Here is a 27,526-nt window from a genome sequence, read left to right as displayed (position 1 = left end):
TTAAATATATCAGACAATCTGTGGAAATAAACTAGAGCATTACCTTGGATTCGAATTAAAATTTGTTTAAAGAAAAAAAAAACAATAATTTTCTTATCAAATCTATCGGACAAAAAAATAAAACTAAAAAACCAACGTACGAAAAAGGATAAGATGAAAAAAAAGTAAGTGTATAAGTGAATGAAGAAAAAGTTAGCAGATCGGTGAACTTGAAAGACTTAGAGCAAAGGATAAGAAGTGTATAGGATTTGAGACGAGGGAAAAAGATAAAAAATGGTTGAAGCTTATCCTCAAGATATTCAGCTGCGTCTTTATATATTTTTCCTAGTACTGTGTGTGATAGCTCCCCACTGTTCGAGTGGCTGCAGGTCAGGGTGTGCTCGACGACCTACAGCCCCTTTTCCGATTTAAAGACGCAGATTTCCACCGCGTTATCATCGGAAAATCTCCGACCCTAAATCTCGGTTTTTTTTAATCCTCAGTTATCATTTTAACGCACGGAACTAAAATTCAGCCCTTCTGTAAATCAACAAACGATGATAAATTTTTTATTATCTACCGATATATTTATCGGTAATAAAAATTAATTTATATCAACAGGGTCCAGATAAATGGGGGCGTTAGATATTAATGTTTATATGAAGGGCAACTAGGTCACCCTGATAAGAATTATTTAGGAATTTTTTTAGCCTTCATACGCCTATAACTTCTGAACAAACAATTTTAGGGACAAAACACTCGGATTCTTTTTTGTAGAAAATTAAATTCCCTACAAAAATGTATCAGACACTTTTTTTAATAAAACCAATAGTTGAGCTGTAAGAGTCCTTTGAGGATTATATATTCATAGAGATACAGAATTTACGTTAAAAACTGGAATTTAATATTTATCATCATTATTATTATTATTATTATTATTATTATTATTATTATTATTATTATTATTATTATTGTTATTGTTATTATAAAGGATGTAAAGGCAAACAAACTTATCGTGTTTGAAATTTAATATCGATTGGACGTGAAATAACGAGATAGGTAGAATGTAAGAGCACAGTCTCTAAGCCTTTAACTTTGTAGTCTTCAACGTTATCATCGTGTCGAGGCGTACTTACCTCTATGTTGCAGTAAAGTCGAGTACGCCGACGAGTTTACGTGTATGAGCAAAGATACCAAAGAGTATTAAGTACAATAAGGCTGAAGGCTTCTGAGGTCCATAGTTCATTCACTCAAAAGCTTACAACCGTTTGGCAAACCCACACACGCTGCGATTCCAATATTTCCGACAATAAACTCGCCGGCTTTATTTACAAAATTCATTAAATTTATCATTTCATACGGCCCATTTTACCCCACATACAATTTTTAACTTCCCGCTAAGAAATTTTGAAATTTTCAAAAATTCGGGAAGATTTAGGGCTGGCCCGCAGGGTCAACTGATAGACCGATTTTTTTATTTCCAATGCCAATGAAAAGTTCTAATTCCTTCGGGTCGGAAATTTTTTCAATTAATTAATTACGTATTTTGTAAGTGTTCTATTATAGACACACTGAAAAAAAGTTTTGCAATTTATTAAAATGTAAAATAACTTTTTTCAACAGAAAACTTTTTTTTTCCTAACGAAAAAAAAAAAAAAAAAAACGCAAGTGCTTTTTATTCCTCATTAATATTGAATACATCAGACGTCCCCTATTGGCACGTCGTCGAAAGTTTTTAAAGAATAAAAAAAATAAATAAATAAAATGTATCGTTTGTACTCGCGAGGAATACAAATACGATTTAAAGGCATAAGCCAGCGATCCATAACCATTAAGATTTAGGAAGCAGTCGTTAAATTTGATTTGTGTATCAATAAATTGAGTTGCCAAAAAATAATTGAATTTTTTTAGTCTTAGAAATTCTTTTTTGTTATTATTTTTTTTTTTAAATGTAATGTAATATAAAGTTTAGTTTATGGGTTTAGTGTAGGATAGTGAAGCAGCAAATGGGAGGGACTTGCAATTTTCTCGATATCATCGATAGCAGTTTTATCGCCACGGCGTTTAATCGATTTTACGATCGAGTTATTGGAGCTTGAAATAAATCATTAATAACATTGTGGATGTGTTGTGCTTCCAGGGAGGACACTCTACTCACGGTGGGAAATTCAACGAGTCTCCAGCTCGCCACATGGGCGTCCGCTGGCAATGCGCTTGTCTATGTTCATCTTAATAACATTTACTACAGACCGCAAGCAGAAAAACCTAAAGATTATCAAATTACTAATAATGGCGTTTTCAGAAGTGTCTTTAATGGAATTCCTGATTGGGTTTATGAAGGTCAGTTATATACATTTTCTTATTTTAAAACATAATAAATTTCCTGAACCCTCAAAAAATTCCCTTCCACCCGGAAAATAAATCAAAATCAATCACGAATTTTCAACCCGGGTTGTAATTTTTTTCCAGCTCGGCCAAATATCAAACGACAATAAATAAACACTAATGCATATTAAAAATATAAAAATATGTAGATTTTTTACTGTCGGGTTTGTCGGTCGAGCGGTCGTGGTTATGTCAATTTATCATGAGCAAGTAATATCTCGAGGTGGCACTCGGAATTCTCATGGGAGCTGCGACATTCGTAGACTTGTATTTGGAACATATAGTAACCCATTTCCAGACACTGCGCTACGCCATGTATTGTAACGTATACATACATGTATATATTATATTTATGTACAAATATATACACATAGGGCTTGAAATCCCGTCGCAGCAATAATTCATGTGCTTTAGTACGTTCAGCAGGACTGTGCTTACAGTTTACGCATTCATATATTAGCTTTCGTCAGTCAACATCTATTTTTTTCTGGCTCTGCCCCCATTTGTTTCACTTTTTATTTTAGATTTTTCTTTTTTTTTTACTTTTCACGATCTATTACGTACGCATATGCATATAAAATTCACATTCCCACATATATATATAATATATACATAATAAAGTAATGAGAAAGTATCACTGACGAAATTTTATAATAATAATAATTTTTGTTTGAATCCGAATACTTTTCAAAAATATTGTATGTCATGTCATTGATTATAAATATATACGTATATTGCTGCTTCAATAATTTTATTGTTAAATACAAAATACGAAATATTATTTTTATTTTTTTTAATAAAAATATTTCCACGAAACTACTTTTTGTTTAATATAATAAATATGTGTTTTCATTTCTGCACAATGAATATATAAAAGTTTAATTGATATGACGCATTGAAAAATATTTTACTAGTAAATATTAACAAGGTATTGAAAAATTGAATTTTAGTTAAAAGGAAAAATTTCGCAATTTTATTATGCCACAAATTGTTACTTTTGACTTTGATGAAAAATGGAAAAATATTTTCCCGCTGCGATTTTTTTTTTTCAATCCCACATTCAATAATACGGTCAAACTCGATCTACGAAATTCTGTATCGTCAGTTAGGAATTTTAGAGAGAAAAATTCTTTAATCATTTTTTTGAAACAATATCAGATATAAATGTCTCAGATACTGAATTTTATTTATTATATATATTTTTCTTGTTAAAATTCAAGTAACATAATTTTAAAATACGACCTATGGACCTTTCGACAGTATATCAATTTTGGGGATCTTTTTATTTATATCCTTGACAGTCTAATATATCAAAGAGAATTATGAACAATATTTTTAAAAATTTAAATATTATAATAAAAAAAAATATATATATATTAAAGTAATTTATATTAAATATTAAACATTCATGAAATGACAATAATAATAAAGGGTTTTACCAAAAAGTTTTAGCGCAAAACGAAATAGAGTAAAATGAGTAGAGAAAACTAGGAGAACTCGCATTGTACATTTGCGCGGGTAGAAAATTTAACTATGCATGAGTTGACTCGTATCACGCGGTACTCTACAGGCTTATTTATCCCTTCTTTCACTTGCAACCCCTTCCTGCTCTTCTCCCTCTTTTCCCACGTACCCAAAACTCCTTGTTAGTTGGAATAAACCCCCAGTTAACTCATACCCTGCAAATTCCTTCTTTTTCCCTTCAACCCTCATCATCCTCGCAATCCTCAACTTTTTCCTCTCTCACTCTCGCTCGTCCGAAAAAAACGGTCAATTAACAGGATCACGGAGGTAAAATGGAAAAAGTTTAACGTCTCGTTTTCCACTGGAAGGGAAAACTTTGTCTTATTTTATGTCACAGCATTTCATTGAGGGATCGTCAAGTGCCCGTATGTCGAAAGTTTTTGTTAAAAATTAATTTATTTAATTAAACCACTTGTTCTACTTCACTTTTGCTATAATCTACTCATCATTATTATCACTATCAAGCTTAAAATAAATTAATATAATTTTAATTCAATAATTCAGGTGTGTAATCCCTCTATCCGTTAGTTAACGATTGAAATCACGGGTATATTGAAAATTTGTGATGGCTGACAGAACTCTAAGGCGGATTTATAAAGATCCCATTCGCAAATCCTACCTCGTTAATAGTATCCGATTAGTATCGAAGGCCATCAGTTGCGATTTTTCTACAATCGATATCATTTTTTTCTAAATCACCCATTTTATCCGAATTTTTTTTTAACATTAATTAAAAAAATTCCTTATTTACTGAGAGATGCAATATCGCTCGATACATAAATAAGACACTTTTATTATTAGAATTCCAAGTAAATATAAAATATCTTGAAATATTAATAAATATTGAGATAGATTGAAAAAGAGTCGATAAAAATAAAAAATAAAATATAAAAGATCTATCTATCCAGTATTATTTCACTTTCCTTTTAGTCTCGTCACGATCAGCTCAATACCTCCAGGGAAATGATTCAAATGCCAAGAGCGCATCCCAATGTGACATCCGGCTAACTACTATCTCTCAACCGGCCGTCACCCGCGGCTGTTGAATAAATAACGAATAGCGCAAGTCGATTGGACGGCAGAGACAGTGCGGAATGTCGTCTCCCCCGGGAGCTTCTTAAAGACGACCCTTTCAAGCTCCAAGTGAGCGAGCAAGTGAACGAGCCTTTAATCCGACCCACTGACCCAGAAAAATCCCACTCAGAAATTAAAAAACTTAATTATGAATTTTTGACGCGAGTCAAGGCTCCAGTAAGTGAATTTTTGTTAAACCGACGAGGGTTTTATGAACGTAAGCTATTTGACGTCTGCCGACTTAACTGAGCATTCAGTTCCTGTGTTATGTGTAGAGAGGAGCGAGTTGAGAGTAAAGTTGAGAGTAAAGCTTGATAGTCTTAAGAAACGAGTTTGCATTAAGGTCTGACTCGAGTGAGACTTTTCTACTTTTACTTACTGGTAGTGGAGGCTCCGCGATAGAGCAAACCGCGATAAGTGCAGGCAGGAGGAGGATATAAAATAACTTGGGGGTTAAGATAATTAATGAAGGAGAGAGTGATACTTAAACTTTCCAAGATACTCGAGTTTATGTGTCTAAGGTTAAAACCTTTAAGTCTATTAGCTTATTAGCTAGCCCATTTGGTAGATGCTTCGAATAAAGGACTCGTTACTTTTTAGATCTCACTTATTCTTACTTTTTATTTGCTATATTTTTACTTTATGGCTCAAAATTATTTTTAAAAAGTTTACCCTACTTCTTTTTTATCCTCGTAATTTTTGTATTTAATTTTATTTTTATTAAATGAGGAATCGTATAATGAAAATTTTGTATAAATTAATTAATTGGGGATGCAATTTTATAAAGTGAATTATATTAATTTAATAAAATGTCACGTGGAATTCACCTGCAGGCTTTAGATCACTTTACAAAGACGGTTTTAATTCGCGGGCGCTCAGTATTAAGACATTCTAATTTCGATTATAAATTTCATTTAGAATTATGAAATAATTAATAATAAGAGATACTAATTAAACATTTTAATTAAAATTTAGAGTAAATTTATTAATTAAAAATTTAATTTAATGTCAAAAAAGAACTAAAATTTTTGACATAACTCCGTAAATCTAGGACTGGATGTTATCAGAGAAAAAAACGCGTCTCAAAAGCCTCGAGAACGTGCGGCTCTGAAAATTCCACGTCAGGAACAAAAGGATACCTTCTCACCCCCCACCCACCGCCACTCCTGCTAAAGATGTTCAAAAAGGTCCTTTTTACTTTTTCTCTCCTTTATCCTTTCTCTTTTTAATAATTTTTTTTTTTTTATTTTTATTATTTTCCATTTCTATTTTTCTTTTTTCACCCAAACCTCTTTTTTAACCATCAACCGACATTCTCGTCATTCCAACAGATAACCACTTTTTTTCACAACTCGAGCAAATTCTCATTTCAACCTTCTTTCTTTCCTCTCAATGAAAATACTCAAGTTTACTTCCTTTTTTTTTTTTATATATTTTTACATTCCTCTATCTTACTTTGCGGATTTTCACTCTTCTCAAAAGAATTATCTTTACAATTTTTTACTTTTTATTCCTTATCTCTTCTCCGACCTTACTTTCAACTTTTTATTTTCCATTTTTTACTCTCGCTTAATAAATTACCAGCCCTAGTTATTTTTATAATGAGTACCCGAGTTAATAATGATAATTCACTACAAATAATGATAATTAATCTCAATGACCAATTAATTTACGCTTCATATTAGGGTGGCGCAAAAAAACCGACTATTTTTTTTTTTTCAATCTCGCATGAAAATTTGTTGGTTTACGATGTTTTAAGAAGCCTCTCCACAAATCAGCTCGATAAAAAATTTTTAAGAGGTCGCTCACGAATTTTGAAAATATCAAAAATGATCGAAATTCGGATTTTTATTAAAAAAATTTTTTTTTTCTCGTGGCAGCAATAGTTTATACTTGTAAAATCATGACTATGCTGAATATTTCAGCCCAAAATTTAAATATTTAAACGGCGCTCAAGAATTTTGAATGTTTCCGAGCGCAGTCTCTTGGACGTTTTTGAGCGACCCTTAAATATTAATAATAAAGCTTCTCGATTTTTTCACCATCAATTTGCATGACAATGAATGAAAATATAACCCGAGAAATAGAAATAATAAGTTATTTACATACTTTTTTATTTTTTAATCCAATTTGTAGGTTTTTTCGCTTATTCAAAACTGACCGAATTTCATTGTTTAAGACTGTTCTGTATATTTTTGGGTATGCAAAAGTTATATTCAAGTGAAATGACAACAATTGAGTTATAGAAACTAATTTAAACTATTAGTTACATATTATCAGTTAATATTCGAAATACTTGAGCGCCGTTTAAATATTTATATTTTGGGCTGAAATTTTCAGCATAGTCATGATTTTACAAATATAAACTATTGCTGCCACGAGAAAAAAAAAAATTTTTAAATAAAAATCCGAATTTCGATCATTTTTGATATTTTCAAAATTCGTGAGCGACCTCTTAAAAATTATTTATCGAGCTGATTTGTGGAGAGGCTTCTTAAAACATCGTAAACCAACAAATTTTCATGCGAGATGGAAAAAAAAAAAATAGTCGGTTTTTTTGCGCCACCCTACTTCATATTTTGTGTAGCATTAATTTTATTTTTGTTACAGAGGAAGTTTTTAATTCCAACAAGGCCTTGTGGTTTTCACCCAGTGGAAAAAAAATGGTTTTTGCGTATTTTGACGATACACAGACGCCAATTATGAATATCACTTATTATGGTTACCCAGGAAGTTTATCATTCCAATATACATCAACTATTCCGATTCATTATCCCAAAGTAAGTTCAAAAATATTTTCCTATTCACAAACTTTCAAATAATTAATAAAAACTTTTTTTTTTAAATTAAAAAGGCGCGAAATATGAAAAGTAATACGCGCGGGAGTTTTGAATTCTAATTTCGACCAGGAATTAATTTAATTGGACAGTAAATAAAAATCAACTGTTTCCATTTTTTGAAAAAAATTTTTTAAGCCTCACGATCAAAGTTAAAAAAAGATTTTCCTATTCACAAACTTTCAAATAATTGATAAAAAAATTTTTTTTTAAATTAAAAAGGCGCGAAATATGAAAAGTAATACGCGTGGGAGATTTGAATTCTAATTTCGGCCAGAAATTAATTTAATTGGACAGTAAATAAAAATCAACTGGTTCCATTCATTGAAAAAAATTTTTTAAGCCTCGCGATCAAAGTCAAAAAAAGATTTTCTGAAATAATTCTTAGAGTACTTGAAATTAGTTAACGATAATGAATAATAAAATTTTTGTGGGTTGGACGTTTGACTTTCTTGGATTTTAAAACATAAAAAAAAAAAAGAACTCAAATCTTCTCAGGAAAATAAAAATAAATTTTTCGTATTGAAATGAAGTTTTCTGCTGACGCTTGAAAAACCTTTTGAAAACTTTAATGCTAAAGCCGTTCATTTGAATAGTTCCTTATACTCTAGATTCCAAAGTACCGAGGGACTGATTGTCTAAAATTTAATTCTGTGATAAAGGAACAAAGTAAACTCTATAAAATATTCCGTACAAAAGTCATGAGCAAAGATCAAAATTTCGCGACTTGTAATTTTTTTTCATCGTAAAATATTAATTATCAAATACAACCTTATTATTATTAATTTCCTCTTACCTGAGATTAAGAAGCAGGGTTTGCTAATATTCTCTTACTCAAAATCTATGCAATTAAATTTAATATCACTCATTAGTTGTAAGCTCTATGCAAATTGCAATATTAAATTTTAAACAATCCCCACTCGGTTGTAATTTGAAGCTCAGAAGGAACTTAGCATCGAATATGACTACAGCATAAATGTATCATTACTTTAATGAGGCAAAACAGAACATCTGTAACTGAAAGCAGAAAACATTAACCCAATTACTGTCCGAAAATATTTAAAGTTAAATTTTGTCCGTAAACATTTACAAATTCCATTGAAAAATAATAAGATAAATTCGCAATAAATTAAGCGATATATTTTCACAGAATTAATTAATGCAAACAACAACGTAATTTAATATCTGATATATAAAGCAAAGCTTTATTTGCTGTAATGATTAAAACATTACGTGACTTCCCAATTATTTATTAATTACAACCAACGCAATAATCCGTTAACTGTACAATTAATAAAATAAAATACCTTACGGCGCATTAAAAACAATAAACCGGTCCATAAATTACCCACTAATTTATCACTAAAAATATTCATCGTTTTAAAAACCCGAAGCGCGAAATAATAAAATTACACATTACACTGAGAGAAAAAAAATTTTTAAATATTGCGTTTTTCCTGACGAGAAGTTTTCAACCCAATATATTTTTAGTATAAAATTTTTCAAGCTTCATTCAAAATAATTTTCTTAATCGACGAAATCTGATCTCGAAAATAAATTTCGATTCCTTTCTGTCAAGAAAATTTGTTTTTTATCAGTGTAAACACAAATCATCGATAAAACAGTTTAACATATTTATATTCTATTTTCTTAAGCTCATTCACACGTGAGACAGATTAAACATGTCTATTCATATTTAAAACAACTATCTTTTTTTTACTCACGGCAATTTACTTATGCACGGTACGATTAAGCACGCGCTGGGCGCCATTGTGGTTAATCCGATAATCCCTTCTTCTACTCCATTCTTTATTTCATTTTACTCTTTATACTCATACTATTTTTTTGTAATAGAACAAAGAAAAATTACCACTCATTGCTCTAGGCAAATAAAAATTTTGTTATTATTATTATAAGCTCTCATAAATAACTGATTTAATAATGAATTTTTTTCCCTTCGTTCTTTGAAGCTCTATTTTTAAAAATTAATAGTTGATATAAATATCAATTAAAAAAAAAATTTTAACTTTTTTTTCGAGTCTTTGAAGTATTTATTGTAAAAATAAAATTTATTACCGTTCACTTATAGGTTTCGATAAAACAAAAAATAAAATAAATACTTTTTTTTATTGCGAGATTACTTCTTATATTTTTAATTTGATTTTTATATAGAGAAATAAAAAATGTATGAGTTGTTAAAGCTAGAGTAGAAGCAAGGAAGCTCAGACAAGCTCGAGAGCTCATACTTGTATATATTTTTATTTGGTATCGTAAAGTGTTCAGGTTGTTGTTCATCTGAGGTCGTAAATGGAAAATATACCCGAAACACATGTCGTCTTGGAGATATTCTCGAGTTTCCTCAGTTAAAAAACTAAAAATAAGACCGCATTTATATCTATATAAATTTGAAGCACCGGAGTAGTGATAAAAAAATCTTCAATTCCAGCTTCTTGGGTCATATATATATTTTTAGGATTTCGCTAGTTTTATTTAACGTCGCGGCACGGCTGCAGTACTCTAATAAACTTGGCTCGCACACAGTGCGTCACAAGTGTCACACTTTGTCGTAAAGCCTCGTGCTCAGACTGTAAAGGAGCTCATGATGTTTATAACAGAGGCTCCTATTTTTCAGCTTTTTTTTTTCTCAGCTCTATTTTCTCGTGTAAACACATTATCTCTCCACTTACGTGTCGTAACACTTTTCTACTCTTACCTTGCATTAACTTAACCACCGGTTTTTTTATATTATACCTCCAGAGGATCTTTTTTCTCATTAGTATAACTTGATAATCTAGTGTATCGCGTTGAATAATAAATGAGACTTTTTTTTTTAACTCGAGATAATAAACTTACGCTACACTTTTTTTAATTTTATTAAAATTAATAAATTAACTCGTTTATAAAAAAAATTAAAAACATATTTAATAATTAATAAAAATACTTAAATCGAAGTTTTGTATTTTTTTTCGATTTACCGAGACCAGGGTTCGAACCGCAAACTTTAGGTTTCAATAATTTAATTTTTATTTTAATTTCTAACTCAAGTTAATTAATAAAAATTTCGAAAAAAATATTTAACAGCAACCGGGAATCGAACCGCGAACTCTACACTGTAAAAAGAGCGGTGTTAAAAATGGACTCATTTTAACTCCGCCCGGTGTTAAAATAAAATTACACCGGTGTTAAAAATACCGCTGTTAAAGCGGGGTAACCGGTGTAAAAGCGGAGTAAAATCGGTGTAAAGGCGGGGTAACAGGTGTAAAAACGGAGTAATAACGGTGTAAAAACAGGGTAAACTGCCTCCGCTTGGATTATTAACTTTAAAGATTATAAAACACAAAAAATGTCAGTACTTTATGAAAATTAATAAAAAATATCATTTATTAACAAGTATAGTGATCGAGTAAGTAAAAATATTCACAAAATAAAATATTTTAACACTGGTAAAGAATGTCTACACCGGCGGCGGCGTTATTTTAACACCGGTCTAGAATATTTACACCGGTGGCGGCGTTATTTTAACACCGGACTAGAATATTTACACCGGTGGCGGCGTTATTTTCACACCGCTTTCGGGGGTAAATTTAACACCGATAATTTTAACACCTACACCGCTTGGACTTACCCCGGTGATTTTTTACAGTGTAGAATTTTTAATTAATATTCAAATTGAATTTGTATTAAATATTGAAGCAAAAATAATTATTTAAAGCATCGCGATTGTATAATATAACAAAACACAATTGTATAGCGAAAATATATGAACAGAATCAATTCCCAGTTATAGTAATCCATCAGGCATTAAAAACCACAATACGAAAAGGCATTTATTGTTGAGTGTTACAAAGTGCATGATCGGCATAATGTTAGTGTCATTGTCGTGTCAGTCGCGCACAACTCACAGCTCGCAGCGCACAAACATACACCATACATATGAGGAACAATGAACAGTGTGTACAGATAAGTGAGACAGTGCTCGGCATAAACGGTAAACTCGTGGGAATGGAGTGCAGCCGCGGGATTATATTACTGGCAGTTCGGACAGGGGCTTGTTATTCTCTCCCGCGGGCTGTTACCAATCCTAACGATTCGATTAACGTTCCCACCCTGGATTCACGTTAATGCAATACACCCATCCACCAACCGTACATCTAGTCCTTTGTCACAACGAACCACCTGATGGTTTGAGATAATACTGACCCCGCTCGCCGCCACCCAATCCGATTTTCTCTTTATTTGTTGTGACTATTTCAATCGTCCTTATTAACAATCAACAGCAAATTACATTTTTAAAAATATAATTCCCCGATAATTACTTTCAATCCTAATCCTTTGGAATACTGAATCAATCTATTATTTTCCTCCATATATTTAATCACGTTATTCATAAATTAATAAGAAATTTCACCGTTCAATTTATTTGCTCATGTAAAATGTCCTTTTGAATTTTTTCCCGTCGGATTAAAATTTCTGCTGCAATTTATGGAAAAATTTGGAAAATCCAAAAGTGCACGCCTCGAAAGCTCATGTTATGTTTTTTTTTAAAAGTTAAATTTCGAATAAAATTGAATATCCCGCTCTTTTCCCATAGAAATTTCCATGGTAAATATACGGTAATAAAAGTAAAAAAAAAAATAAATAAGGAGAACATTCCTAATGAAAAATGGCGGCAGTGTGTGTTTGTTTACATGTAAGATTGCCGGTTTTAACCGTAATGATTTATTTTTAAAAAAACGAGAAGGCCTACAGTAGTGATTTTCGAAAGGAACCTTCTTTGCTTATTTCTGAAAATTTTGAAAAAAAAATTAAGTAGTTTCGTCAAGTCGTTCTCGAGATATCCGTACCACGCCGTTTTTTTGAACCACAGACTAATGGACGTCCACAATAAATTTTTTTTAATGAACTTTTTTTTATATTAATACATATTAGACAAATTAAAAAAAGTATCAGGATTATTTATTAGTGTTTCAGCTTTATATTGATGTGCTTTTCATAATGTGTAAGAGTAATAGAAAAAAAATATATGCACTTTAATGAGTGGAAATCGTGTGACCTTGACAGGTCGGTTATAAAGCACAACCTCTCCGCTTCGCTTCCGAGGCGTGCAATAACAGAAAATTTTTGTATTTTGTTACAGGGCGGCACGATTAATCCGACAGTAAAATTGTATTACGTAGATTTGGAAAAAGTTGTTGAAACAAATGGGGGTATTGAGTTAACCGAAATAAAGTATCCACCACAGCTGGCTAACTCTGAGAGGATACTGGCCGCGGTGGCATTTCCAACAGAGAATCTTGTGTCAGCTACGTGGATGAACAGAATCCAAAACAGAGCGGATTTCCATCTCTACGACGTCGAAAACTCAGTATACAATACGGTATGTATATATATATAGATTACACTTTGGTATCCAGTGAAGCTGGAGAAGTTTCACTTGCAGGATCGCTTGTACAACAACACAATTGCAATTACAACTACAACTAAAACAGAGTAATAGTGTAGTGTATACCAGTAGTAAGAGCTGTTTTGGGAATAGAAACGGTAGCGGACTGGGCTCGCTTGATCAAATGTATAAACCGCGTCTTAGCGTTTCTTAGGAAAACAACAGCGTTAATTTAAACCATACTTCCCGGCAACACAACACTTAGATCATTAATTTGAGCTTGCGTTGATGTTTACTTTAATTACAGGCACACTCGCACCAGGAAAAGCACGGCTGGGTCGATCAATTCGAGTCCCCACATTTCAGTCGCACTGCTGCCGAGTTTCTCTTGATTCAGCCACGGAAGCAAACGGACAATGACTCCTGGATGCACTTGCTGATGGTGACAAATGCCACTACCAGTCCAGTTGTTCGTGACCTTACTTCCGGTAGCTTTACCGTCACCAAAATTGTTGGCTGGGATCAAGACAACTCTCTTGTGTAAGTTTACTACTTTTTATACAGCCAATTTTTTTTTTTTCTACGTTTTCATCTTTTTCCCTTCAAAAAACCCTCAAATTATTTATGGCCTAATAGAAATTTGATATAAATTTTGATTAATTCTAATCCAGTTCCAAAATTTGTAAACTTTAAATCATAAATCCCTGGGTTGTTTCATAAATTTCTCGTATTCGTGACCTCCTACGAGTAAAACGTAACTAGATTACCAAGTTCCAAGTAATCCAAGTGGAAAAAAATGATAAATACATAAAATAATTGATTTATCAAACGAGTAAATATGACAAACTAATTAAGTTTTAGTACATTAAATTAATTAGTCGAAAATGTTGACAAACTATTTCCCCTGCACACTTTGAGATTTTCACTTCCGAGTTAGTCACACACGTAAAGTGAAATCAGCTGATTAAGAAACTCTTGCGCTAATAAATTCACCCTCCACGACTTCTTGGCCTGTCGTCAGAAGTTGGAAACAATTAACGAAACGCTGGCGCGGATTTCCTACACCGATAGGATCATCAATTATATCCAACTGACGACTACCTACGACTATATCTACGCCCACAACTACATACATATATATACATCCATAGATATATATAGCCCTAGCAGTAACTTGGTTAAAGTTATCAAATTGAAAGTTAGACATCCCCAAAGTCTTCACAAGTTAAACTTCCTGCTCTTACAACTAAAAATATTCACTAAAACATCACGATAATTTTCTTATGCACATATTTGGCAGTATCGTGTTTGCTTTCTTCAGATTAACAGATAAAACATATTTCAAATTATAATACAGTAGGACCTCGTCGTAAGACTAGCTCGGGGGTGTAGGGGAAAAAATTCTTGGAATCGAGGTACCCCCCTATTGTGCTTAATAGCGTTTGCGCCCAAACCTCGCTATAAGACTATCGCCGTTTTGCGTTTTATTTCTGTATTTGGTTCAACTCTACTCTATTACACAGTGTATCTATTTTATATGTAGGGGAGGGTGGGGCAGAGCGGCCCCCCTGAAATTTTGATAAAAAAAAAAATTTTTTTTTTTTCGCCTAATTACTATAAATCCGATATGTTTGCGCATTTTTACCCCTTCGCATAACATTTGGGGCAAAATGGACAAGCCCAAAATTTTGAAAAAGTGATTTTTTCATATTTTTATCGTCAAATTAAAAAAAAATTATTATAATTCCACATTTCTAGCCCTACGCATAATATCTGGGGCAAAATGGACCAGCCAAAACTTCCGAAAAAATTATTTTTTCATATTTTTCGGCCGTTTCTCTATGTAAGAGGCAAATTTGGTCACTAAAAATTTATAATAATAAAATTTTTTTTTTTAGTTGATAAATTTTTGAAATAAAGTAAAATTATAGAATTGATTTTTTTTTTTTATTAAATAACAATTAGTAATTAAGGTAATCGAGAGTGAACGATTTATTACACCTTAAAAAATTTTTTTCGAGTAACATAAAACCAAAAATAGTTGTCAAGAGAAAGAAATACATTCTTAATGATGAAAACAATTTAAAAAAAAAAAAAAAAATTTTTTTATCATTTTTTAGAGGAGGCCGCTCTGCCCCACAAAAAAAATTTTTTTTTTTCAGAATTTTGGCAAAATGTCCATAAATTTGTTCGAAATAGGATAAAAGTAAAGTGATCTTATGGTTGAAAGCCACAAAAAGTAATAATTGGCTTAGGGGGGCCGCTCTGCCCCACCCTCCCCTACATTTTATCTCGATTTTAGTCGTAATTGTCGTTAGTTCTACAGCGAGGTTTTGGCGCAAAACTTTTACTGAGTTGTTGGTGGGGGAATGGTTCCGAGCGAGTTTGAACAAATTGAGGGGAAGAGCCTTATAACGCGTAGTCTTATAACGAGGTCCTACTGTAATAATACTGTTGTATAAAAAGTAACAATCGATTTATGAGTGAACGAAATTAATTGTCACATTCTTGGTACAAGCATTCGAGCATTTATCCACCCACTGGTACCACCCTTTAGAAGTTGGTTCAAGCTTTCACACCTTCGGAACACGCGATGGAATTCAATTAACGTGAAAGCTGCACGGTTAGCATCCAGTTCTGCTAGACTATTAAAATGTCGTTGAGAAAAGGAAATAGTCCTCGTAACAGAATAGTTTTCTTTGTTTTTTTATTTTTTTCTTTCTTATTTTAATACTTTTGTCTGTTGTTTGTAAAAGTTTTGGAATTTTCGTAAAACTTTCATGAATGCACAGAAACTATTCTCATATATACATATATGTGTAATAAAATATATTTGGATTGCATTTTACTGCACACCCAAAGCACGAAAAGTAAAATGCACGGCAATCAAAGATCTATAGTTATATAAATATATCATAGATTTAAAATTATTTATGATAAAGCAGAAATTTATTTTGTTGAAGAAATTTTGAATTTTTGAATATGAGCGAAATTAAGACTTTGTAAATTATTTGTTTTTATGAAAACAATTAAAATATCAGAACCTAAAACGGACAAGTTTTAATGGTAATTAAAAGTTTAGTTATTGAAGATGCCGTATAAATTGTAAAATTAATTTACATAAATAAAAATTAATAATTACTTCAAAACAGTTGTAAGTAAATTTGAGAACTTTACTTGCAAGTTATTATTGTTATCGTAATTGTTGTTGTTGTTGTGATTATGGATATCATTGTTATTAATAATATTGTTACTGTGATTGTTATTATAACAATTATGGAGTCTTTGTGTCAGAGCAATTAGTGAATCTCGCAGAAACTGTCGTAACAGTTTGCTGCTGAGCGTTTGTTGTTGAATTTTACGCAGCAGAGATCCCCTGGAAACTTTATCCTCTGGTGATTATTATAGTTTTCTCAATGGCTCTTTGTTCAATGTTACGGATAAACCACATTTGTAAACTTACTATATTATTTTCTGTCTAACAACTTGCAAAAATTTTTTTCATGTCGTTAGATTTTTCAAAAAAACAAAATCTTCATTATTTTTCTGCATAAATTTTTTCCAAACTCTTCAAACAACTGTATCTTCAAAACTATCCACTCTACAGTATTTTTCATGAAGACCGAAATTGTAGGAAATTAAATTTCCTACAATTTTTATATCTATAAAAATTTTCATACAATCGATACTTTAGAAGTTACAGCCGCTCAAATAATTTCACAACCATTTTCAGTTTCAAATTTTGATTCACAACTTCAAATTAGTATATCTTCGAAACTGTCAATCCCACGAGAATTTTCATTGATACCAAAGTTGAAGGGAATTTAATAAGCTTTCCAATGACCACCCTAGCTATTCAATTATCTCTACTCTTCACCGATTTACAACAACATTGATCATAATAGTCAAATCCGACCAAAAAATTCAAATTTGAACCCAGACCCAAATCACTTCTACACAAAAAATTAAATACTTTTCTTTCTCCAGAAATTTTTATCTATCAGAAGAAATATTATCTCATCAAAGCTGAAAAAAGTGAAAGAACAAAATCTGTAAAAATATGACAAAAGTTTCAAATCAACAGTTTACTCCTTTCACATTCTTATTGATTTTTTTCCGATACCAAGCAATCAGTCTTCATTTCCTCGCTGACAAAGAATAAAAAATATTTTTTATTTTTATGATTGATGTCCTCCTTTTTGCTTCATCATTAGAAAGCATCGCGTCATTTTATTTTTTAAAAATTTTCTGAAACATGTGAAAGCTTTCTGTCCCCATTCACTGAAAATTTCGCTGCATGACTCGGCAAATAAGAATGAATACACAAAATAATAAACAGAATAAATGATCGTCAGCACGGAGCCATTAGGATTTCAATTGGATTTTCTTTGATAGACTTAACAATGGAATGAAACGCAGGAATATTGAGCTAAAAATAAATAAATAAAGAGCGATAGTGATGAGCTGAGTTAATTAACAAGAGCGATTAGTTTTGATAAACCCGTTGATTGCGAGGGCTGAAGTGAAAGTGCTAGAGCCGGTGACCCTCGACTCGACTCAGCTCAAAGTGTTGAAGGCTTGCGGGTTATCTCGCCGTTAAAATGCTTTCAACAATGACGGTGAGACAACCACGGGACCGGGACTGAGTAGAGCCACGTTACTCTCTATGACTATAGTTTTAGGTAAGATTGATGCGCGAGAGCGAATTAAAGGGCCGTGGGTTAAAATTAATCCCCAGCATAAGTGATCCCGGGATCTCATCAATCTTGTCGTGTTACAAACTTTATACTCCTCTTTACTTTATCCTTCCTTTAGTTCGCTATACCTTTTCAACTCAATTCATTCTGGATCTATTGTTCTTCGTCAGCTATTAAATTACTACTTGCTAACTCAAAATTATCTCTTATAAACTTTTACTTTTTCTTTTAAACTCACCGGATTATACCTTTTTTTTACGTACCACCATCAGAATGGGAGTTTTTTTTTTGTTAATCTCAAGTACTCTTGTGATAACAAGAATGTGAAATAAACCCGCTGAGAAAAAAAAATGAGAGGCAACATGGCCCAGTTTGAATTTTCAATTCCATCATTTTTTTAGGCGGCTCATTTTCAATAAAAATCTTTACTCAAAAAAAAAATAGTTATTTTAGAGAGACTAAAAAAATAAATATATGTATGATAGTACAGTAAAATAATCGTAGCCCGAGGGTTATATTCTACAAAGTGTACGACATCACGACGGCTATATTTCCAGGACTCCCGAAGGACTAAACTACATAACAAAGTTACAGAAAGAAAACTACTATAACTATATACTCTACACTTTAATGCCAGACCAGCAAATTCACTAGCAGTACTTTATACTCCAGTTTAGTCAATTCTATTGAACATTTATACCTTAAAAAAAAACAAAGCTACTTGTTAACTTATGGAATAATTCAGCGGCCGAAGTTAATGACACTTTGGCTAAATTAAATTAGTTGCAGAGGAAAATTAATTAAAACAATCCGTTGATGTTGTGGTAATTTTTTTTTCTAATTATGTCGCGAAATGATTGAGCCGTTTGTTCACATTATGACTGTCGGACAAGCAGCATAAATCGTCACGCATTTAAATCCACGCTCGCAATAAACGTACTCGCGAATCACAAACCCACATACGCGAAGTATAGTTATAGTGTGCGGTTGCCGGAAACTGAGAAGGGAAAAGAGAGAGCGAGAAAGAGATAGGGTAATTTTCACGAGCTATATTTGCCAGCGGCGTGTATACAAACGACACGTGTATGTAGTTTATCGTCGATTTTACATAATGACTCGCTTTCCCAGAATTAACCTCTACCTCACAAGTCTCATCATTTTCACCATTTAATCAACATTTATATCGAATTTTAAAATGGTAATTTTCTTTGTGGTTTTAATTTATGTGCATCTGTTATTGTGTCATTTTCCACTTTTTTTAGGGGGTGTCATTTTATCCGCAAAAATTGAAAACTTTTTTTTTAACAGCAGATGAAAATTTTTTCTATTCATTTTGAATAGGGTAAATACACCAACAGATGGACACTCCCCAATAGATGGACGAATATTATCATATATTTTGCGTTACCTAATATGTAAGAGTGAGAAATTTTTTAAGATAATAAAAATACTACATATATTTTGAAAATTATTATCTCACATTTGTTTTTTTAATTAATTTTTTATATATATAAGAAGACGAAAATATCATTTGCAAGAAGCGTCCATCTACTGGTATTGGCTGTCCATCTATTGGAGATTTCGTCCATCTACTGAGGATTTGGACTTTTACTTAAATTTTCCTTTTTTGTAATCAACCACTACGTTATACAAAGTTTCAATTATTTTTTTCTACACACAAAAAAAAAAAATTCTCGACTGAAGGTAAATATTCTTGATTCAAGAAAATTTTTTTGGAGACCTAAATTTTCTCAGATAAAGTAGAAATCTTCTCCAACCAAGACGAATTCTCTTGGCTCAAGAAAATCTTCACTTGGTTCCCGAAAACGTTTGTCTTCAAAAATATTTTCTTGACTCAAGATTTCTGTTTTTTCTGTGTAGTTAATTAAACATTTTTGCTTAAGTATAATTCATTTTATTATAACTTATTTATATTTTATTGCTTCATTTCGATTAAAAAACATGAGAGTCTGTTTAACCGTCCATCTATTGGTGCGTTTACCCTATCATCGAAAAAAAAAAAAATTTCACGTATTTGAGTCCCCGAAAACTTTGTATTTTTTTTTAAGTACTCCCCCCCCCCCCTCCCAGTGAGGAAAATTTTCTCTGTGTATAAATAAAGAAGAAAACTATTTATTTTTACAGATACTATTTAGCGACGGTATCGAACGATCCAGCGCAACAACATTTCTACAGACTGTCGACATTAGAACAAGAGTTTAAGCCCGAGTGCTTGAGTTGTGATGTTAAGAGCCAAATAGACGGCTCACTGTGTCTTTACAACGATGCGAAGCTTTCACCGGACAAAAGTCGGTACATCCTGACATGCGCTGGTCCCAGTGTTCCTGACATTTCGATTTACAACAGCGTAAGTTTTCGTATTTAATACATGTCTCTCTATATTTATTCTTAGCGACATACCTCGGGAGGGAGAAAAACGGAGAAATGAAAGAGAGGAAAAATTCGCAGCGTCTTCTCCCGCGTGACTTGACTGGAATTGAAATGTCGTTGAGCTTTTTATTGCTTTCATGTCACATTCACACTCAGATCACTGAAAAAATTGTCATTATTAACAATAGCGAGTCTATTGTACGTGCTCATTACACTTTTACTGTCACTCATTTCATTTTTATTTTTCGACACCGGAAATTCCCAGGTCTAGAGATCAACCTTTTTTTGCTCATTGCGCAGGCTCTAATTATTTCATTAAAATTTTTTTTTTAATCTACAGCTCAAAAATAGAAAAGATGATCCCCTGACTCGAGTTGTCAAAAAAAAATTTTCTTTATTTATCAGAACCGGGGTAATAATAAAAATAATAAATGCACTTGATTAAAAAATTCAAGTAGCAATAAAAGTACGCAAACTCGATGTTAAATTGAGTTTCTGGATAAATTATAATTTCATTCTTAAGACGAAAATTGACAATGATTTTTTTTTGCGTTCTTAAAGTAGAATTTCTTTTACCGCTACAGTAACAGAGATAAAAAATGCTCTTGGCATGTCAATGTAAAGATTTTTTTTTTTTTCATTCATTTCTCCCTTTATATTTTTAATAATTTTCCCGACGTGGAAATGATGACCCGGGTTTTTAGTAGCACTCGAGACGATTCGTGTCCACTGAGTGTAATTTCAGTCACCTGCTCATTAATAATTCCTTTTTATGCAACTTGTCACCAAGCAAAACCATAACTCGTATATATGTATATATATGTATATAATATAATACGTTATATATATCATAGAAAAGTGAAGTAAAAGAAAGTTAAGAGGACTAAAAAGAGAGTATTGAAAAGAGTGTCATTGAGTGTGAGATAAAAATATCTCAAAGTTAATCGCATTATCGAGCACAAAAGAGAAGTGTACAGAGAACGAGAAAGACCCGACAGTGAAATAAAAATTAAATAAAGCGAAAAAAAATTCAACTTTATTTTTTATCTTCGACTGCTTTCGACAGAGCTTTCTACAATACTCCATTTCTACTCGCGCTTTCTCACTGTTAAAAAAATTTAATTTTTTAAATACAAAGCGAAAAAATAGCTCGTGTTTACCAGACATCCGATCCGCAGTCTTTTCATTAATTTCATAAATTTTTTCATTATTAATTTGCAGTTGTCCTCTCCGTTAATTAATAAATAAAAAATTGATTCGTATTTTATTAAATTTCTGCGGAATATTTTATTGCAAATATTTTTCAGAATCGTCTATGTCAAGAAAATGAGTCGAGTTCTACGTCAGCAATATTTTTAAAATAAATTTTATTGACCGATTCAAATTTCCTATCAATTGAGAGGATTTTCATTCGTGTCCTTCAGAATTTTCAGAAAAATTTAATTTTTTTTGCTGACGGTTTCCGTTTCTTTACTTGACTACTTTAGCATTCGCAGTCGCTAAATTAATTTGACAGTTCCATTGAAGTTTTTTTTTCATTTTCAAATAAAATGGAGTCGCGCCAAAATTAACTAAATTAATTTTTGAAAATTCTAAATAAAAATATGATACACGTGAATTGTTAAAAAAATAATCAATGACATTTTTCACCCGCATCTCCCCTATTTGAACTCACTGAGGCTCAGAAAAAAACTCCCGACTTAATTTACGCGGCCATTTAAAACCCAGCGGTCCTTTGTCAACTTACTTACGATAAAAAAAATTAAATTAATATTTTAAAAATAAAAATCGTTAATTTAGTGACTATTGAAAATACACAAGAGGTTAAAGTGATGAAATATAATAAAAAAAGTATTAAATGATCGAGTTATCGCGGTTAGCGATAAAACCCGTCAATAATGTCGTACGGAGCAATTAATTGGCACTTGAATCGATGGGATCTGAGGGTTTGGTATACGGTAGTGAATCTGTGCCATTATTTAACGTCATTTAATCCTCGCGTTATATATTTATAAATTAGTCCTATTAATTAAACCCAATTGAATTCGATTTGTTACCTCAATTACTTTATAAATCATAATAGCAAAATAAATCCTTTATGCAATTTAATAAATACTTAAAATTAATGCCGTCCTTTATACGGGTCATTAGATCATTTTTAAAACACCCCATTGATTTTATAAATATATATATATATATATATATATATATATATATATATATATATATATATATATATATTAATAAATAAAAAATAAACAATTACAATTGATATTTTATTTTAAAAATTATTAAAATTACTATAACTCGGAAACTATGGACTTTAGCGACTTGAATCATAGAACTTTTTTTGAAGGGAATAAAATTTCCTAAAAAATTTCCATTAGCATTTTTAATGTACTTTCATTGGTTTACGTTCTGCAAGCCAATAAAGGTCAATTTCATAGGAAAAATAACTTCCGCAACGGACACAAGTAAAACAGCTGGAATCACAACTAAGTAACTATGGGCACTTTTGAAGAACACCAAATGCCCTACAAATTACGACCAAAACCGCGTCGATATCATAAAACGCAGCTGAGTATTAGAAAGTTGAAAAAAAGTAATTTAATTTACGTGTATTTTAAATAGGAAATCTTTGAAATCAAATGGAATGTACTTAGGATTGGAATTAAGAGCTTAAACTTGGCAGGAATTTTTCTTTCAGCATAAAAAACAATATTTTGCTTGATGAACAACGAAAAAAATACTTTCGCCGGAAACGAAGCACCCAAATATATATTTAATTAACAGTAACACGAGAGGATTGTCCGAGTGCTTGAATTACTTAAGTATTAAATTGTAGAGTAATGTTAGTCGTGTAAAGTACAGAGTGAATTGTGTACTAGTATCAAGTTAACGCGAATGCACATGAGATAAAGAAATAAAAAAGAATTTTCTGAAAGGGTAACAAGTGTTGGCAGTGAAAAAGGTGTCGCATGAAATTAAAATGCTTACCCACGTCAAACCATCCCCGTATTGTTTAATTCCACTATGCAAATTAAGTTTATACACTTTGCTTTATCCCTTTCTGCGTAATCCGTGACCACTGCGGCATTTGAATGTCAAGTTACTGGAAAATAAAAAAATATTAAGTATTAATTCAACGTTTTTTTTTTTTTTTTGTTGCAGGTAAACGCTACAAAAATAGTGACGTGGGAAGACAACAAATTATTGGCAACAGTCGTTGGTGAAAAATCTTTACCACTTGTTAAACGCTTTACTGTGCCAATTCAAGATGGTTTCGAAGCACAAGTTAGACTGCTTATTCCCCCGGGCGCTGATTTGACCGGCGCTACCAAGTATCCCTTGCTTATCTTTGTGTAAGTATATATATTGTACATGTACTTCTTTAGTAAGTAGTATAGCTTGCGAGTATATTCGATCAGACATCGGATGTTGCGATAAATCACGTTTACCCATGGGATTTTTTCTTTTTGTTTTACTTTTTTTTCTTCAACAAAACTTTATTTACCTCTTTGATTTTAAATTTATTTATTTTTATATTTCAAAAAAATTGTGTTTTTATTTGCTAAGTCGATGTATCGATTTAATTTTAATTTTATCTTAAACGAAAATTTAATATTTTAAAATTAAAGTGAAGGTGTGAATTCCGTTAAAAATATTTAAAATAAAAATCCAGAGGTAAATTTAATATTATTTTATTACTTTTTTTTTTTTTTAAACGGTTCAACAAGCAATATTATTATATACAAGACAATATCTCGTCAAGACAGCACTTAAGTGTAAGCTCCAGCGTTGGAGTGGCTTTTTTTTATTATTATTATTTTTTAATACGCTCTCGAGAGTGAGAGTGCGGCAGTGTCTATCGGCTAAAAGCAACCACCCCTCGCGGTCGCGAGAATCCATTACAGTATGACGATCAATCAGCTTTTAGAGCGCAACATTAGACCTCGCATTGGTTCACAGTCTGCTATAAACAACTTTAAGGTATAAATACTTAGATCCCGTGGGTTGATAGTCTGATGGTTACACCGGTACTGAGGTTGTGGTTATCGGGATTCTTGATTACGAGCCTTGCTAATAGTTTATCATAAAATTATTATAGTTTCCTCGACGACTTATTTATTGCAAGACTTTACTTTTTTTAATAAAACGGTTTTAACGCTCTAGTTAAATATTTTCCTGAGTCGAAATATTAGACGTAAATTGAACGCTCTTAACGTTTTAAACGTAAATTGAACGTTTTGAACGTAAATTGAACATAGATTGGAGTATCATAAATTGAAAACATATTTATCATAAAACTAAAACTCATTTATACTTACAATAAGAAAACATAAGCATACCAAAAAATTTATTTCATCGATTTTGTACTCCTGGATTATAATCACGTCAATTCCCTAAAATTTTATGATCCTGAAGTTAGCAGACAATTTAAATTTTTTGGATTTTCGTATTTCAATATATCAATTGTAAAAAAATAAAATAAAAATATGCACATGTAGAAAATTTAAAAAACTACAGGTGCAATTTTTTCAAATTTTTTTTTTTTATAAATTACCGTCTAAAATAAAATCCAAAAATTACTAGACGTCGGCTAACTTCAGTATCACAAAATTTTGTCGTCCGCTTTTCTGGTTCTTAAATAAAGAATTCGTATTTTGAAAAAAAATTTTTTTCAGTTTCATACTTCTATCTTTAACACTATATATTTATATCTGTTTATATATTATGATATCAAGGTTATGAAAATTGTGATTACAAATATTGAAATAAATTAATTGATGTTATCATTAAACTAAAATCATAACTCATGAAATTACCACTTTTTTATAAACCAAAATACAAAAAAATCGTTCAATTTACTTTCAAAACGTTAAAAACGTTCAATTTACGTTTAAAACGTTTTAAGAACATTCAACTTACGTCTTATATTTCGACTCGGGATTTTTTAACAGAATCCATTTTCCACACACTGTAAAAAATTTGCGGAGTAACAGAGTAGTGAATACGGACCGGATGACTGTTTTTTTACTTTAATCCCCTCGGAGTGAATTCGGATTTAAATTCCGATGTTTTTCAGTGCAAGTTTTGTTAAATTCAAAATTTAAAATTAATATTTCATATTTAATTTAAAATTGAAACCAATAAATTATGATAATATTTGTCTTATACACTTGAGATTTGAAATAACGTGTCGCAAGTACGTGATTTTATTGCAGGTAATTTTGAGAAAACAACCTCCGGAGGTAATTTTACGTTTAAAATAACTTGATTCGTATGATATTGATATATATATTTATCTATATAAATCATAGCTCTTTATCGATTGAAAGGATTTGGTTAAATTTTAATATGCTCAAGACACGGAAACTACTCAAATCCTTTTTACCTTTTTATAGTTGCTTAAAGTTCATGAATAATCTTGCACACGATCGCGTAAAAAGGATGAGGATTCTTAAAGTAGACTTCTTTTTCCACTGAGAATAAAAGTAAGAGTAAGAGTAAGAGTATCAGCAGAAAAAAACCTACTTTTGTAAGGTCTCTTTTGTTTCTCTCTGTCACTTTTTATACGTATTGTACTTTTTTTTCCGTGACAAAAAGTAAATTGTAAAATGCAAATTTTAAAACGAGATATTGTTCATTTTATGAAATAGGAAAGAGGTAAATTTAAAATAATTAAATGGTCGTAATTAAATTAAAATTGAATTTTGTTTAAGCAAAAAAATCTTAAATTGTTGATAAAAGTTTTTTACATCGACTTGGTATTTACAAAAAAATAATTTATCCTGCAAAATAAGAGACAAAAAGTAGCGGGCGAAGTAAAAGAAAAGTAAGACGTCTTTATTAAATTCGAGATAAAAAAAATGGAGAAAGTACAAAGTCGTTATGCATTTTTCTCAAGCTTTTGGATCAACTTTTCACAACGCGACTTTCTCTGCTACAACTTTCGTGTTTCCACGTCTTCTTACACTGTCGTGAACATCAAAAGTTTTTATTTTTATTATTTTTTGCTTTTCCCTTTTTTTTCTAGTTTATTTTTATTTTCACAAGCTAGTAAGTTGAGACCAACGCGTCGCGTACAAAGTGGATGTTATTAGAATTTACGAAGCAAGTTACATAGCCGTGAATTTACTAGAGTGGAGACAGAACTAAAATCTAAATTAACTTGCAAACTCATATAAATATACATACATATGTAGGGAACCGGCACAAAATTAGTACCACACTGTAAAAAGAGCGGTGTTAAAAATGGACTCGTTTTAACTCCACCCGGTGTAAAAATGAAATTACACCGGTGTAGGAGGAGTAATACACCGGTGTTAAAAATACCGGTGTAAAAGCGGAGTAAAAGCGGGGTAACTGCACTGTAAAAAGAGCGGTGTTAAAAATAGACTCGTTTTAACTCCGCCCGGTGTAAAAATCAAATTACATCGGTGTAGGAGGAGTAATACACCGGTGTTAAAAATACCGGTGTTAAAGCGGGGTAACTGCACTGTAAAAAGAGCGGTGTTAAAAATAGACTCGTTTTAACTCCACCCGGTGTAAAAATCAAATTACATCGGTGTAGGAGGAGTAATACACTGGTGTTAAAGCGGGGTAACCGATGTAAAAGCGGAGTAAAAGCGGTGTAAAAGCGGGGTAACAGGTGTAAAAGCGGAGTAATGCCGGTGTAAAAGTGGGGTAAACTGCGTCCGCTTGGAGTATTAACTTTAAAGATTATAAAACACAAAAAATGTCAGTTCTTTATGAAAATTAATAAAAAATATCATTTATTAACAAGTATAGTGATCGAGTGAGTAAAAAAATTCACAAAGTAAAATATTTTAACACCGGTAAAAAATATCTACACCGGCGGCGGCGTTATTTTAACACCGCTTTCGGGGGTAAATTTAACACCTACACCGCTTGGACTTACCCCAGTGATTTTTTACAGTGCAGTAAAAATAAAAAAAATTATCTACTGTATTTACGTCAAGGCGTGAAGGGGAAAATAGTCACCGGAAATTTTAAATAAATCTTTTTGGAATTTTTTCAGATACGGAGGCCCAAATACGTACCAAGTAACGGAAAAGTTCAACATAGACTGGGGTACATATTTATCAACAAATAAAAACATAATATACGCAGCCATCGACGGCCGGGGATCAGGATTGAAAGGCACGCGGATGTTGTACTCCGGCTACAGAAATCTAGGGACCGTCGAAATTTACGATCAAATAAATGTCTCGAGGTAAGCACTTGTTATTTTT

At 31.6% G+C, this 27,526-nt stretch overlaps 2 protein-coding genes and 1 long non-coding RNA gene across 7 annotated transcripts in view; 2 read left to right on the top strand and 1 right to left on the bottom strand.

The window, feature by feature from the left end:
- Positions 1–23,383, bottom strand: part of LOC130669070 (uncharacterized) — a 135,981-nt gene extending 112,598 nt beyond the window's left edge. For all 3 annotated transcript variants that reach the window (XR_008990117.1, XR_008990118.1, XR_008990116.1), the window contains exon 1: positions 23,268–23,383. This is a non-coding gene — a long non-coding RNA (uncharacterized LOC130669070). The remainder of the gene's footprint in view (positions 1–23,267) is intronic.
- Positions 1–27,526, top strand: part of LOC130669052 (uncharacterized protein C05D11.1-like) — a 230,564-nt gene that overhangs the window by 186,699 nt on the left and 16,339 nt on the right. The window lies entirely within an intron of this gene.
- The window catches only part of LOC130669055 (venom dipeptidyl peptidase 4-like), a 152,133-nt gene that overhangs the window by 119,025 nt on the left and 5,582 nt on the right, over positions 1–27,526 (top strand). For all 3 annotated transcript variants that reach the window (XM_057471726.1, XM_057471727.1, XM_057471728.1), the window contains 7 exons: positions 2,120–2,319; positions 7,573–7,742; positions 12,937–13,176; positions 13,490–13,722; positions 20,025–20,247; positions 23,442–23,632; positions 27,313–27,507. In XM_057471726.1, the coding sequence (XP_057327709.1) occupies positions 2,120–2,319; positions 7,573–7,742; positions 12,937–13,176; positions 13,490–13,722; positions 20,025–20,247; positions 23,442–23,632; positions 27,313–27,507 (1,452 nt within the window). The remainder of the gene's footprint in view (positions 1–2,119; positions 2,320–7,572; positions 7,743–12,936; positions 13,177–13,489; positions 13,723–20,024; positions 20,248–23,441; positions 23,633–27,312; positions 27,508–27,526) is intronic.

This window comes from Microplitis mediator, chromosome 5, assembly GCF_029852145.1.
Source record: "Microplitis mediator isolate UGA2020A chromosome 5, iyMicMedi2.1, whole genome shotgun sequence".
NCBI lineage: Eukaryota > Metazoa > Arthropoda > Insecta > Hymenoptera > Braconidae > Microplitis > Microplitis mediator.
Note: the sequence above shows the minus strand (reverse complement) of the source record. Positions and strands in the feature narration are given on the sequence as shown.